General features: G+C 46.8%; 2 protein-coding genes across 2 annotated transcripts; both read left to right on the top strand.

Annotated features, from left to right (window-relative positions):
* Window positions 1-295: 295 nt before the first annotated feature.
* On the top strand, window positions 296-2,105 carry LOC109766162 (uncharacterized). The gene is made up of 3 exons (XM_045230556.2): window positions 296-722; window positions 844-987; window positions 1,548-2,105. The coding sequence occupies exons 1-3, from the start codon at window positions 654-656 to the stop codon at window positions 2,103-2,105; spliced, it is 771 nt and encodes a 256-aa protein (XP_045086491.1). The 5' UTR covers window positions 296-653.
* Window positions 2,106-7,883: 5,778 nt separating this feature from the next.
* On the top strand, window positions 7,884-9,067 carry LOC109766153 (uncharacterized). The gene is made up of 2 exons (XM_073503370.1): window positions 7,884-8,703; window positions 8,857-9,067. Exon 1 carries the CDS (start codon window positions 8,227-8,229, stop codon window positions 8,650-8,652), a length of 426 nt encoding a protein of 141 aa, XP_073359471.1. The 5' UTR covers window positions 7,884-8,226; the 3' UTR covers window positions 8,653-8,703; window positions 8,857-9,067.
* The last annotated feature ends 4,739 nt before the right edge of the window (window positions 9,068-13,806 follow it).

The raw sequence follows: 13,806 nt of genomic DNA, 5'->3' as shown, positions 1-13,806 counted from the left end.
CGTAACAAACCTAATGTATGTGTCGCATTGCTCCTAGAATTGGGTACCCACTGCGTTGCATTTTCCTACTCTCTTGATAATTCTTATCTTAATTAATATGCACAGAGTAAGTAGACACATTACTGTATATGGGTCTATCGCAGCTCCGTCCCTGTTTGGATAAAGATACTTTTCTAAAACACTTTGTTTATAATCAAGTTAACCAAGATTTTCTAAAACACTTTGTCTATAATCGAGTTAACCAAGAATTTATCTGATGGCTGCTCCGTCCCTGTTTGTAGCCCGACAGGAGTCAATTGCAAGAAACCACCACATTTGTGGCTAGGTTTGCAGGAAACTACCAAGTCGTTAATCTGTTGCAAAAAACACCGTAAAATCTCTTAACCCGTTGCAAAAAGCACTGAACAGCCGTTTAGCCTCGTTTGATCTCTTTTCCGACAGGTGGGCCTCGAAAACGCTGACGTGGCGTGCGGACAGGCAAACGGCGCCGTTAGGAACAAAACGGTCAAGACGCCGCGCCGGTCGGTCCTGTCGGTGCTCGCCAGACAGATGCCCCGCGCCCTCTGTCTCTCTCTCTCTCTCGCCCCTCTCCTCTGCCTCCTCTCTCTGGCTCTGGTCGCCGTCGGTGAGAAGCCAGCTGGCCGCCGTCCGCCATGGTTTCGTGGAGCGACGACAGCGAGGAATCGGGCTACGAGTACTCTTCAGGCGGCTCCCCTATCAAGGTCAGTGATTTGTACTCGTAGCTAGGGTTCTTTGAGCAAGGGTTTCGGTTTGGGGATTTTGTTTTTCCTGCTCGATTTGAACCCGTGAGATGGATTTTGTGCGTTTCTTTTGTTGATGTAGATCCCGGCTACAATCGAGGACCCGAACTACTCTGGTGTTGATGATGAGGTGATGGTGATGTGTGAGCATGGCCAGCCGGCGAAGAGGCATGTTTGCTTCGAAGGGATTAGCACTGGGAGGAGGTTCATTGCCTGTGGACTTGATGTGAGTGCTAGCAAAAATCTGTAGTTTGCTCATTTTGTGAAGAAACTATAAATTGTTCATATGCACTGTTCATTGTTCATGTTCACTGTTCATTGTTCATGTTCACTGTTCACCTAGTAGTTTAGTTAAATGTACTGTCATGTACCATACCATAGTGACTGAGTGAAGTAAATGAATTGTTCATACATATAAATGAACAACACCACAGTGATATAAATGAAGTAAATGAATTAAATTGTGCTATTAAAAATTAAGTACAAAGATATAAAATTAAGGTATCCATAGTGACTGAGTGAAGTAAATTGTGTTGTTAAAAAGTATCATAGTGCATTGTTCATAGATATAAATGAAGTAAATGAATTGAACTGAATTGTATTGTGCTGTTGAAAATTAAGGTATAAATGAAGTAAATTCAGTGTAGTATGCTGTTAAAAATTCAGATATAAATTCAGAATTGAGCTGAATTGTGCATGTGCAGTATACTATAGTTGTTTTGAATTGGACTGAATAGAAGTGAAGTGAAAAAGGAAGTAAATGCATTTGTACTTGTTGTTTTGCAGGAAGCAAGCAGTTGTGGTGTTGTTCATTGGGTAGATGAGGAGTGGCCAGAGCATCTGCAGAATGCTCTTCACAAACTATGGCTTTTGTATGAGGATTGCCAGCGTGCTAATAGGATGGCATGTCTGGAACATTCATCACTTGTCCACAATCTCACATCACAGAAGAACAAGCTACAGGAGACTTATGAGAAGCTTGTTGAGGATGTGAACAACCTACTTGATACCCAGGACAATATTCCCAAGGAAAATGAAGTCCAACAACGTGAACATGAGGAGATCACTCCTCCTTTGGACAACAATATTTCAGCTTTGAAGGAACAGCTGGGTGCAATGGATGCTGAGAACAAAGAACTGAAGCAAAAGGTTGACCAGTTGAAGAGCATTCAGGTTGCCCAAGGTAATGTGATTAGGAATCTGAAGTTTGCTCATTTGAAGGAGAAGGAAAAGTTGAGCACTGCGAGGAGGAATTTGGAGTTTCACATTGCTGATCTTGTCAAAGCTAGTGACAAGAACAAGAGAAAGCTGAAGGACATCAAGGATATTTGCGATGAAGAGTGATTTGTAATCTGACCATGTGGGTCATTATCTTAAGTTTCAAGCATTGAACTATAGCTTGTAATATGTGAACTAGTGGCAGTTTGCAGTATTTGAAGTAGGGTGTAGCCTTGAACTATGTCTTGTAAGCTTTGAACTATGGTGTCATGATGTTAACTATGGTGTCATGATGTTAACTATGTTGTGAACTATGGTGTCATGATGTTAACTATGTTAGTGACTAGAGTTGTTAAGTATGATGTTAACTATGTCACTGATGTTAACTATGGCACCCTAAATGATGGAATGAGGATATGTTGGATACTGTCGACGCCGAGGCACCCTAGATGATCAAATTAGGTTATCTTGGATGCCGTCGACGCCGAGGCACCCTAAATGATCAAATTAGGTTATCGTGGATGCCGTCGACGCCGAGGCACCCTAGATGATCAAATTAGGTTATCGTGGATGCCGTCGACGCCGAGGCACCCTAGATGATCAAATTAGGTTATATTGGATGCCGTCGACGCCAAGGCACCCTAGATGATCAAATTAGGTTATCTTGGATGCCGTCGACGCCGAGGCACCCTAGATGATCAAATTAGGTTATCTTGGATGCCGTCGACGCCGAGGCACCCTAGATGATCAAATTAGGTTATCGTGGATGCCGTCGACGCCGAGGCACCCTAGATGATCAAATTAGGTTATCTTGGATGCCGTCGACGCCGAGGCATCCTAGATGATCAAATTAGGTCATCACACTTATTAGCAAACAATAAGAAAATTAGGAGCCACAACTAACCAGAAAGTACTCAACCAAAATAAAGATGTTTTGAACATCATCAGCTCACCACAGACCAACAAGCCCACTAGGTACCTTACATGAAAGTACTCATGACAACCAGAATAAAGATGTTTAGAACATGTTTAGAACATGAAAGTACTCATGACAACCAGAAGCAACACAAGTTTTCATCATAGCCCAACAAGTCCACTAGGTACCTTACATGAAAGGTGTCATCACAACCAAAATGCAGATGTTTTGAACATCATCAGCTCTCCACAAATTAACACAACTTCACCTGCTCCCTTGAGAACAGTTGAACCACTCAGACATCTTAAAGGATGGATTCCTCACTCTTCCACTACCTGCAACTCTTGGGGGGATGAACTTGTTTCTTCCTCTTGGCCCAGCAGCAGTAGAGGAACTTGGACCAGCACCAGCACTAGAACTTGGACCAGCACCAGCAGTAGAAGTTGCAGTCCTTGTAGTTTTAGCTTTCTTTGTTGCCCTTGTAGCAGGAGCAGCTGCAGCTGCAGCAGGAGCAGAAGGAGCTCTCCTTGGTGCACTGGGAGCTGAAGCAGGAGCAGAAGGAGCTCTCCTTGATACCCTTGGAGCCTTGGAGCTGGAGCTGCAATTTGAGCAGCAGCAGGAGCAGAAGGAGCACTTCTCCTTGGTGGCATGGGAGCAGGAGCAGATACAGTTCTGGGTGTATCATCTCTCCTGTTTTCCTGAAATTATAGCATACAAATGTTAGAAACTGGTATGTGAAATTGTACAAAACCTACAACAATAGTTACCTGGTGCTGGTTCATTCTCATAGCTAGGGATGGTTTAAGAGCCTGCTTGCAACTAGTGTATCTATGCCCAGTCCTATTGCAATTGCTACAAGTGATAGTTGCCATCCTAGATGTATCCTTTGGAGCTGGCTTTTCAAACTTGCTCTTTCTCCTCTTTGTCTCTTTGTTTCCTGGCTTTTCTTTGAACACTGGTGGTTCAATGTCAGGGGTTCTAGTCTTTGGCCACAAATCAGGCCCAGGCACAGGGAAAACTATTGGACTATAAGCTGCCTTATACATTGGTTTCTTGAAGAAATCATGAACAAAATCTTCTGGCTATAGTTTTGCCTTGTTGATTGCAGAAACACCATGATTGCAAGGTACTCCACACATGTCCCACTTCCTACAACCACATGTATGTAGCAACAAGTTAACTGCATATGTGCTTTCTCCACTTGTCACCTGGAAGAGATCAGGTCCAGCTTTGATAGACTGACAAAACCTAGAATGATGTTTTGCTTCCTCTAGCTTCTCAGCATATGTTGGGCATATCTGCCACTTACAGTCTCAGTCTTTGTCCTATTTGCATTGAACTTCACTAACAGCTTTGTCCTGATCCCATCTACCATAGTTCTAATGGGTTTGGCTCTAACATCAAGTATCATCTTGTTAAAAACTTCACTTATATTGTTCACTACCAAGTCAGTTTTGCAATTGTTGTCCATGGCATGCCTAGCCCATGTATGTTTTGGTATCCTAGATAGCCATTTCCAAGCTGGCTCACACTCCTTTTTCATGCCTTCCATTGCAGTTACATAACCATGCTCAGTATAGGAATAACTTGCCTGATACATGTATTTCTTCAACTCTTCCCCTCTAAAACTAGCAGTTTGAAAGTTCTGATAAATATGTCTAAGGCAGAATCTTTGTTTGCAATTGGGGAATACATTGTTTATGGCTGTAAGAAGGCCCTGTTTGAATGAACTACAGTTTGAGAATACTACAACAATGCCATGTATGAAATTAATAAACAAAGAAAATTAATAAGCAATGCAAGCAATGATTAGAGTAGAGATAGTAGTACCTTTTGCCTGTCAGATATAATAGTGTAGTAGCCAAACTTGCCTGACTCACCACCAATGGCATATTTTAATTGAGTAAGAAACCAAGACCAGCTTGCTGTGTTTTCCTTGTCCACTATTGCAAAAGCAATGGGAAATATGTTATTGTTTCCATCTCTTCCAGTGGCAGCCAAGATTTGCTGCCCTGTTGTCAACTTTATGAAGCAACCATCAACACCTATCATACAAGATCACAAGTAGATTACCAACAAATTAGTGGGTGTGCACATATAAATGTAGAGTCACTAGTTAATTAGTAGGTGTGCACATACCTATGAATGGTCTGCAACCATTAAGGAAACCCTCTTTGCAAGCATTGAGGCAGATGAACAAGCCATGGAATCTTGGGTTTTTGCTTGGATGTAGTTTCAGATGCTTTGTTGTGACAATGCATCTACTTCCTGGATTGGTTTCTAGCACAGCTTCTAGGTAATCCCTTATCCTATGATATTGTGCCTTCTGATCTCCTAGGACTACATTTTTAGCTAGCTTTCTTGCCCTATAGGCCATATGTATAGATACCTCTATTCCATGCTTTTGCTTCAAGTTTGAAATTATAGTCTGGACAGGTGTGTTGGGGTCTGTCCTCAACTGTTGCTCACATTCATGTGCCAACCACTTAGCAGTAACTTTTGTGCTCTCTCCTACTACTGGGCAGCTGTGGTGCAAGTTCAGTTTCTTTATACAGAATGTCTTCTCATGTGCTATCTGAGAAGCTGCAATGAAAAATGGACAATTCTCAAATTTGCAGACAGCTATAATCCTGTCTGGACAGTTCCTGTGGAAGGCATGGTTCCTATTTTGTGAGATGTGAAAATTAAGAAGTGCCCTCCTGAACTGGGTCACATCTAGGAAACAAAGCTTCTTCATAAATTGCTCTTCTGGGTTCTCCCTTTGCTCATCATACCAAACTCTAGGCTTCCTCTTTTTAGCCCTGCTCTTCCTATCAGCTGGAAGCTTCACACATGGTATTTGAGCCCCATCATTGTCCTCCTGACTTAGGTCACCAGGGTTGCTCTCCTCATCACATGAAGGAAACCAATCTTCCTCAATAATCTCATCCAAACTAGAATGAGATCTTGTAGTTGGCCCCTTTCTTTTACTTCCTCCTATGCTGCTCCCTTCCTCCTCCTCCTCCTCTGGTGCCTTCTCCTCCTCCTCCTCCTCTGGTGCCTTCTCCTCCTCCTCCTCCTCATCTGCTTCATATGGCTCATCCACATCAGTGTCCCCTTCAATATGATGAAGTGGATCATCTCTATGCTTCTTCATTGCCTCAAGCCTAGCAATTATATCCTCATCTGCTAGTAAATCTGTGTCACTGTCACTATCAGTGAAATCTTCAGCCATTAGCTCTAGAAGTTTTCTTTTAGCTGCCTTGTATTTCTCTTTTTCTTTCCCCTTTTTCCTGAACTTCTCAATCTCTTCATTCCTCTTCTGCTCCATCAGTTGCTCAATTTGCTCTTGATCTTGGTCTTGCTCCATTGCAAATTCTGGTACTGGTGCACACTTCTGCTTCAAAAATGAACTCTCCTGTGTGTTAATGACCTGCACTGGCACTTGTTGTGGCTTTGTTGGGCTAGGAAACAGTACTCCTGCTGTATCTATCTCATACACCACTGGCACACCTATTTCAGATAATGGAACCTGCTCCTCACAAACTGGTCCAATGTTCAAATCACTAGGTCTTGGAGCATCACTTCTGATGACTGTTATGTTCACCACCTTCTGACCTTTGATAACTAGGTCATCCAACATTTCCTCCACCTTATCATCATCTGTCAGTTCTTCCATACCTGAAACCCCAACACCTGGATCTCTGACATAATACCTAAAGTATGTCATCCCATATCCTTCAAGCTCTATTAGTGCAATCAGATTGTAAAATGTGATATCATCCACATTTAGGCTTCTTTCAAGATTATCTCTGTCATGGAAATGGAATCTGACTTCCCACACTTCATCATTCAATCTACAGTTCAAGTAAAGCAATTCAGTTCAAGTAAACAATTCAGTTAAAAGTTAAAGATTCAGTTAAAAATACAGTTTCAGTTAAAAATTCAGTTAAAAGTTCAGTTAAAAATTCAGTTAATGTTTAGGTGCCTACTACATACGCTTAGAACCCTAGAACTACATAAACACTTCACTTACATGTCTGACCACATAAACAACCTACAACAACAATAATGGCGACGGTGCCTACTACATACACTTAGAACCCTAGAAACCAAATCGGGGTACGGAAAGAGAAAACTTACGAGACACCGCCGAAGGAGGATGCGTAGTGATGGCTCCCCTCTGGATCTTCCTTCATGGCCTTGGCGAATGCCCTCGCCGCCGCGTACTCAACACAGTAAGACGGCGACGGCGGCTGTGGAAGAGGCGGAGCCTGAGATGGGTTTGAACTGCCGCAAACCTCTGTTGGATCTGCAGGAGCACCACTGCCACCAGATGCATCGCCAGCACCACCGCCACCGCCATCATCACTGCCACGCGAGGTGGCCATCACCGGCGGCGAGCAGGGGCGAGAGAGGAGAGGGGAGCGGGGCGAGAGACAGGACAGGGGCGCGGGGGGGGGGGGGGGGGGGGGGGACTGTCTGAACAGGACCGACCGGCGCGGCGTCTTGACCGTTTTGTTCCTAACGGCGCCGTTTGCCTGTCCGCACGCCACGTCAGCGTTTTCGAGGCCCACCTGTCGGAAAAGAGATCAAACAAGGCTAAACGGCTGTTCAGTGCTTTTTGCAACGGGTTAAGAGATTTTACGGTGTTTTTTGCAACAGATTAACGACTTGGTAGTTTCCTGCAAACCTAGCCACAAATGTGGTGGTTTCTTGCAATTGACTCGCCCGACAGATGGCAGATGAAGCATATATGTACAATGTACTAGATATAAGCATTACTTCTAGCTAGCTAGCAACTAAGAAAAGAATAGAATCTTTTTTTATCATTGATAGGTCAGATATGGCATACGAATAAGATCATTTACATAGTTAGGAAGAGATGCCTTCTCGAGTGGACTAAAATGCTAAAGTAAACATATGAGAGCACAAATGCTTCCACTTGTACCCATGACAGGGCGGCTAACTCGCTCCTATATTTAAAGCCAATCCATGCAAAGCAATGCACACAAGCCACAAATAGATAACCCAACAGACAATTAGCAATTAGCAATGCCGTTCGGAGGACTCCTTCGCTTGCCGGGCTACATCCTGTTTGGGGACCGGGACCAGGAGCGGAAGATGCAGCAGCGAGAGGAGCAGCTGCTGCAGGAGCGAAAGTTGCAGCTGCGAAAGCTGCAGCTGCGAGAGCAGCAGCTGCAGCATGAGCGGAAGATGCAGCAGGAGCGAAAGTTGCTGCAGCGAGAGCAGCAGATCCAGCAGGCACAACAGCAGCTGCTGCAGTAGGCACAACAACAACAACAACAACAACAACAACAACAACAGCTGCAGAAGGCCAAACAACGGTTCATGTTGCAGCAACTGCAGCAGCAGAGGGGCAAGTGGGGCCTCAGGGGCTACACCCAGAAGGAGGACTTGAGTGGCTCCGACGATGAGGATGACGGTGAGGACGAGGACGACGATGAGGACGAGTACGAAGATGAGGACGGCGAAGAGGTGGAGCAGGGGGGCAACAAGATGATGTTGTTAGTGGTGCAACAACAGAAGCATCAGCAGGGGGGCAGGGGGGCCCACGCGTACAACAACCGGGAGGAGGACTTCGGCAGCTCCGACGACGAGGATGACGACGACGAGGAGCAGGGAGGCCACAAGATGATGATGCTGATGCTAGAAGAGCCGCAGCAGCACAAGGGGGCCCGCCAGCGGGAGTATCACTCCTGCCGTAGGTGCGGCAAACAGCAGTGCAGGTGCGCCAACCTCAGGCGCGCCTACTGACTCCATAGGTACGTGCATGCATGGTGCATGACTACTTACATATACTCCCTCGTTCCTAAATATAGGTTTTTCTAGAGATTTCAACAAGTGACTACATACGGAGCCAAATGAGTGAATCTACACTCTAAAATATGTCTATATACATCCGTATGTGATAGTCCATTTGAAATCTCTAAAAAGACTTATATTTAGGAATGGAGGGAGTATAAATTATGGTACGTATCTTGTGTGCATGCATGCGCAGCCTCGTCCGTGGAAGCCAAGCATGGTGAACTGCAATTTAAATTCCTCATAGTATGTGCAAACTAAATCTAAGTAAATTGTACTCTCGATGTATGGACGATGCTCTGCATTCACCGTATTGTATACGGTTGTGTATGGTACTGAAGGTAAATAAATCCTACTTATGTGTGTGTATACCAAGCTTAAATTTGCTTTGCTTGATGGATCGTGTGTGTACGGACCAATTCATGATTTTAGGGTTGTCGCTGATGTTATTGGTTCGTGTCGAACCTGTCTATAAAAGAGGATGAATATATAAAAGAGAAGGAAGGAGAACCACTAGGCGAGAGTCGAACTATCCCCTCTCCTGCATCTTACCAAACAGAACAGAATCGGCTTTGTCCATCCCCTCACCACTCCTCCCTTGTCCAGATCTCTCTTTGAAACCTCTTGTATCATGTATCAAGTCGTGCTGATTTGTGGTGTGTTCATCTCCGACATATTATATGATTGAGTTGAGATGTTGTTCCTGAGGTTTCATCCATTCTCGCTTTGTGAATAATTAATTGCCAAATGGATTGAATTTTGCCATTGTGAGGAGCAACGGCTATTTCGTTTGTATTTATCTCAACTATTTCATTTTATATTTATCTCAGATATTTCATCTTCTTGCAATTTAGTCTACATTTTTATGTTTGAAGAGTCATTTTATAGTGCACACTAAGAGTATCCCCTCCCCGAGGCGCTCCCGCGGGCGCCCCCGGGAGGGAACCCTAGCGCCGCCCCCGTCGCCCCCTTCGCCTCAACCTCCTCCCTCGCCGCCGTCTAGGGCGTCGCCGGCCAAAGGCCGTGTGGCGTTGGCGGCGGCGGGGCAGCTCTATCCCGCACGCAGTAGGGGACTCCGCGGGGCGTTCCCATCTGCCTGGAGGTGCCAGGCGTCGGGCCGGCCCTGCCTCGGCTCCTTCTCCCCCTCCCGGTGTCCTTCGCTGGCGCTGCCTCCTCCCCTCCGTGGTGGTGGGTGGTGGGGGATGCGGATCTGGGATTCCCTGCCCAGATCCGATGGTGGTGGGGGTTGGTGTTGGCAGCGGTGGCCGGCGGCCCAGGCATGGTGGCGTCGAGTCTCGCGGCCTCTGGGCATCGTGGAGGTGCCGCCGGCGGCGAGTGCTTAGCCTGGTGGTGGCGGCGGCCGTGCATGGGAGTTGGATTCCTGCGAACAGATCTGGGTGAAAACTTGCTTTCGGCTATTGCCAAGGCCGGCAGTGGCGACGCTATCTGCATCGTTTCCTTCTTGAAGGCATCACCATCGAGAAGTTCAAGGCCACTCTCTGCTACCTCCGGGGGAAACCCTAGATCGGATGATCGGATGACGGCGGCGCTCTAGTGTCGTTCCCCCCTTTGGGGCGTCATCCTTGGAGGTGCACACGTGATCGAGGGACCAGAGGACAGATTCTTTGGTGGAGCGGTGCTTCATCTCACTCATTGATGGCGGCGGATCTCGGCGGCATGGCGCTGTGGTGACTCGGCGTCTGATGCGCGGAGATGGATTCGCGCAGGAGGGTGATGCGGTCTGGCATCATGGTAGCGTTGACGGCAGCTAGACCGGGCAAGGTAGATGCAGCAGTACAGTTCTGAAGATGGATTGGTGGCAGGAGGCTGCGGCGGCCTCATACCCGGCAAGCGTCCAGGTTGAGTAGTGCGCCGAACCGGTGGGTGCCCCATACCCGGCAGGCGTCCTGGATGGGACCTCAGGTCTTAGATGGTAGGTTTGGCTGCGAGATCTGTTTGGTATTAGGCCCAGAGTATCAGCATCCCTTCATCAATTGGATAGAAGTAGCGACAGATGTTGGCTTTAGTCTTATTGTTGTGTTTCTTTGTAAGGTATTGTATGAACAATTAATAAAATGGCTGCATTCGTCCAGATGCAAAGGCCGGGGGTCTTCCTCCTTTTCTAAAAAAAGAGAGTATTTTATTTGGTCTTGGATTTGATTATTTATCAAGATAGTATATGTTTCTGAGTTGGTTTCATATATTCTCAAGATTAATCAATCCATGGTATTTGCGGTCAAAATTACATGCCGATCAACTAATCTTGAATATTTCAATCGATTACAGGACCTAATTTCACAAGACTTTTGGCTTACAAAAATAATAGATGAGTAAGATTTTGTCTGTGCATTTTCGTGGGCAGCTATGATAGCTTTTTACAAAAACCATATAGATAACAGACGATCAAAATTTTCCACCAGTTTGTCTGCATTAAGCTCATCACGGGTCAAGTGTCTTATCTATATATGATGACTCACGTTACAGACGTTTGTCTGTGACATCAGGAGTATATTATAATGTGGCACAACATGCGGTCACTTAAGTGGGGCTGATGGGATCCATTAATTATTATCCTATTCCTATATGTGTAGGGAACACACATAGTTTGTGGTTATGTGAATGTGGCGTTAGTGGTTGTGCGTCTAACCTGTTCTATCGTAAAACTCCTTTTCTTATTCCATTTATATTCTGTACTTTATCTCGGTCAATGCATATACGTGTACATATGTTTGCCCAAGCTTGTGATATATCTGGGTCAATCACAAATTCGTGGCCTTAATGTTTCTAAGTTTCTTTCGTATCTTCAATCCAAACAGGCAGGTGGCAGAATCAATGCACGAGCACTCGTCTTTCAGAACAAATTCCCTACTACACTCATGCCTGCCTTATTACCAGATGCACGCAAGCACTTTGTCACTACCAAAGCACGTCACAAGCACGCTCACTCACCCGGATATACCTTCCCATCCCCGTCTTAATTTAGACATCCACACTACTACAAAAGGCACATTACAGACAGATAGAAATCCACACCACAGACGGATTTCTAAGCCGTCCAGGATTTAAGGTTGGATGAACTGATGATCATAGATGCATGATATATCTATAAACCTTTTCTTATTCAGGGGATGTTAGGCGGATACATATTCTGCCAAGCAGCCCAAGAATCTATCTTCCCCGGTTCTGCTGACGAAATCAACCCAAATTCTTCAAAGTGCACGCGCACTTTTTAGACGAAACGAGCGGCTAGGATACTCTTTCGTATTATTTCAAATACTACATATTATTTCAGGCAGTTGGGAAACCGACTAGGATACTCCTTCGTATCAACCATTTTCAAATCTGAACCTTTCGAGATAGGGTAGTATTCTCTCCAGTGGCGGAGGACGAAACTTTTTTGAGGTGGGCCGGATTATGATGAACATAACAAAATTTGATGCACGATAAAAATAGCCCTTACAACTAACAATGTACACTAATCCTTTTATTTGATCCTAGAAATAATAAACCCGATATAATGAATATTGGAACATAATTCGATAGAAACAACCTAAAAATATATCCATAATAACGCTAATGTGATATAGAGAACCTGGCAATGGAAGTTGCCTATCCTTTTTAATTGGCAAGTCGAGAACGCCATAGCATCCTGCGCCATGTCTTGCCCGTTGCTGACCGCCGCCATCCGATTGGTTGTGGCCGCCGCTGCTGCCTGCTGGTGCTAGCTAGCGCTAGGTCGTCTGTCGCTTACATTGACCTGCGGACGCCGGGCGCCGCTAGCTGCTGTAGGGTTCGTAAGGGCAACTCTAAGCAAGACTCCATATGGATGTCTGTTTCGCGCCCAATGCGGCGACCAACCCCAAAACCCCCGTTGCGCCCGCGCTCTCCGTGGCATCTCGTCGCCGTGCCGCGCCCGCTCGCCGGGGCCGCCGCCCTGCTTCGGTCCTGCCGCTGCGCCCGTGCGGCTGCAGCCGCGCCAGCCCGCAGCCGCACGCAACCGCGCCTCGCCGCCCATCGCCTCACCGCACGCAACCGCGCCACACTACCCGTCGCCGCATGCAGCCGCGCCCCGCGCCACGCCGCACGCCGCTGCCTGTCGCAACGCCTTGCCGCACGCAGCCGCGCCCCGCCGCCCGTCGTCGCACGCAGCCGCCCCCCGCGCATTGCCGCAAGCAGCCGCGCCCCGCGCCGCGCCGCATGCAGCCGCGCCTCTCTCTGCCGCCCGACCGCACTGCTCGCCTTCGCCACGCCCGACGCCCGCGACTCGAAGGGCGACGTGGGGCCGCAGCCCCGACTCGGTGGCTACCACGGGGATCGATCTCGCGAGGCGACGAAGAGGAGGAGGCGCAGGCGGCTTGATGACGGGCTGGGCTCGCCGGCAGCGGCATCCATGGCCGACATGGTGGGGGAAGAGAAATAAAGAAAATTAGGAGAGAGAGTGATGGGCGGGCTGGCGGAGGTGGGTGGGTGGGTGGTTGACAGCTGGGTCAGGCCCGGACGAGAGCGCGTGCGGAGGACGCTTTCCTGCATTCGTTCGGTGTCCATTCGACCGCAAAGTGGGATCAATTTTACGCATGAGATAGGGTGAGTTGGACCAAAAACGGACGCTTTTTGCGGATGGGGTTGTGTGTTGGCCCGGGTCGTGTGTTCATTTGAGCCAAACGAATGCGTACAGATAGGATGAGGTCTAGCGTTGAAGTTGGCCTAAGTTTTTTTTATAATCTCGCCACTTTATTGATTAACAGGAATGCTCATAGGTACAATACGTTGGTCATGAGGAGTGACCAATCATACATGTCTACCTGACTGAAGATTATAAGCAAACTTGGCGAGATTGTGAGCCTCGAAATTATTATTTCTATGCTCATGAACAAAAGAGACGGAAGCAAAGTTGTTTCTACGACCTAAAAATTTCCTGAATGATAGTTGAGTGCGGACCCGCTGTCCCTTGGTGTAAATCGTTCACCACACCTTGGCAATCCGATGCTATTATCATATGTGTCATCTGAAGATCACTAGCAAGTGCCAACGCCTCCCTGCATGCAAAAGTTTTCAAGATGGTTGGATCAAAACTCCTTGGTACACCACCGCCGAAGACCCCAAATA

This window comes from Aegilops tauschii, chromosome 7 (genome assembly GCF_002575655.3).
Source record: "Aegilops tauschii subsp. strangulata cultivar AL8/78 chromosome 7, Aet v6.0, whole genome shotgun sequence".
Lineage (NCBI taxonomy): Eukaryota > Viridiplantae > Streptophyta > Magnoliopsida > Poales > Poaceae > Aegilops > Aegilops tauschii.
Note: the sequence above shows the minus strand (reverse complement) of the source record. Positions and strands in the feature narration are given on the sequence as shown.

Coding starts and splice junctions, on each gene's coding strand:
- LOC109766162 (XM_045230556.2), top strand. CDS start 654: ATGGTTTCGTGGAGCGACGACAGCGAGGAATCGGGCTACGAGTACTCT. Junction 723..843: donor CAGGCGGCTCCCCTATCAAG/GTCAGTGATTTG, acceptor TTGTTGATGTAG/ATCCCGGCTACAATCGAGGA. Junction 988..1,547: donor TCATTGCCTGTGGACTTGAT/GTGAGTGCTAGC, acceptor GTTGTTTTGCAG/GAAGCAAGCAGTTGTGGTGT.
- LOC109766153 (XM_073503370.1), top strand. CDS start 8,227: ATGTTGCAGCAACTGCAGCAGCAGAGGGGCAAGTGGGGCCTCAGGGGC.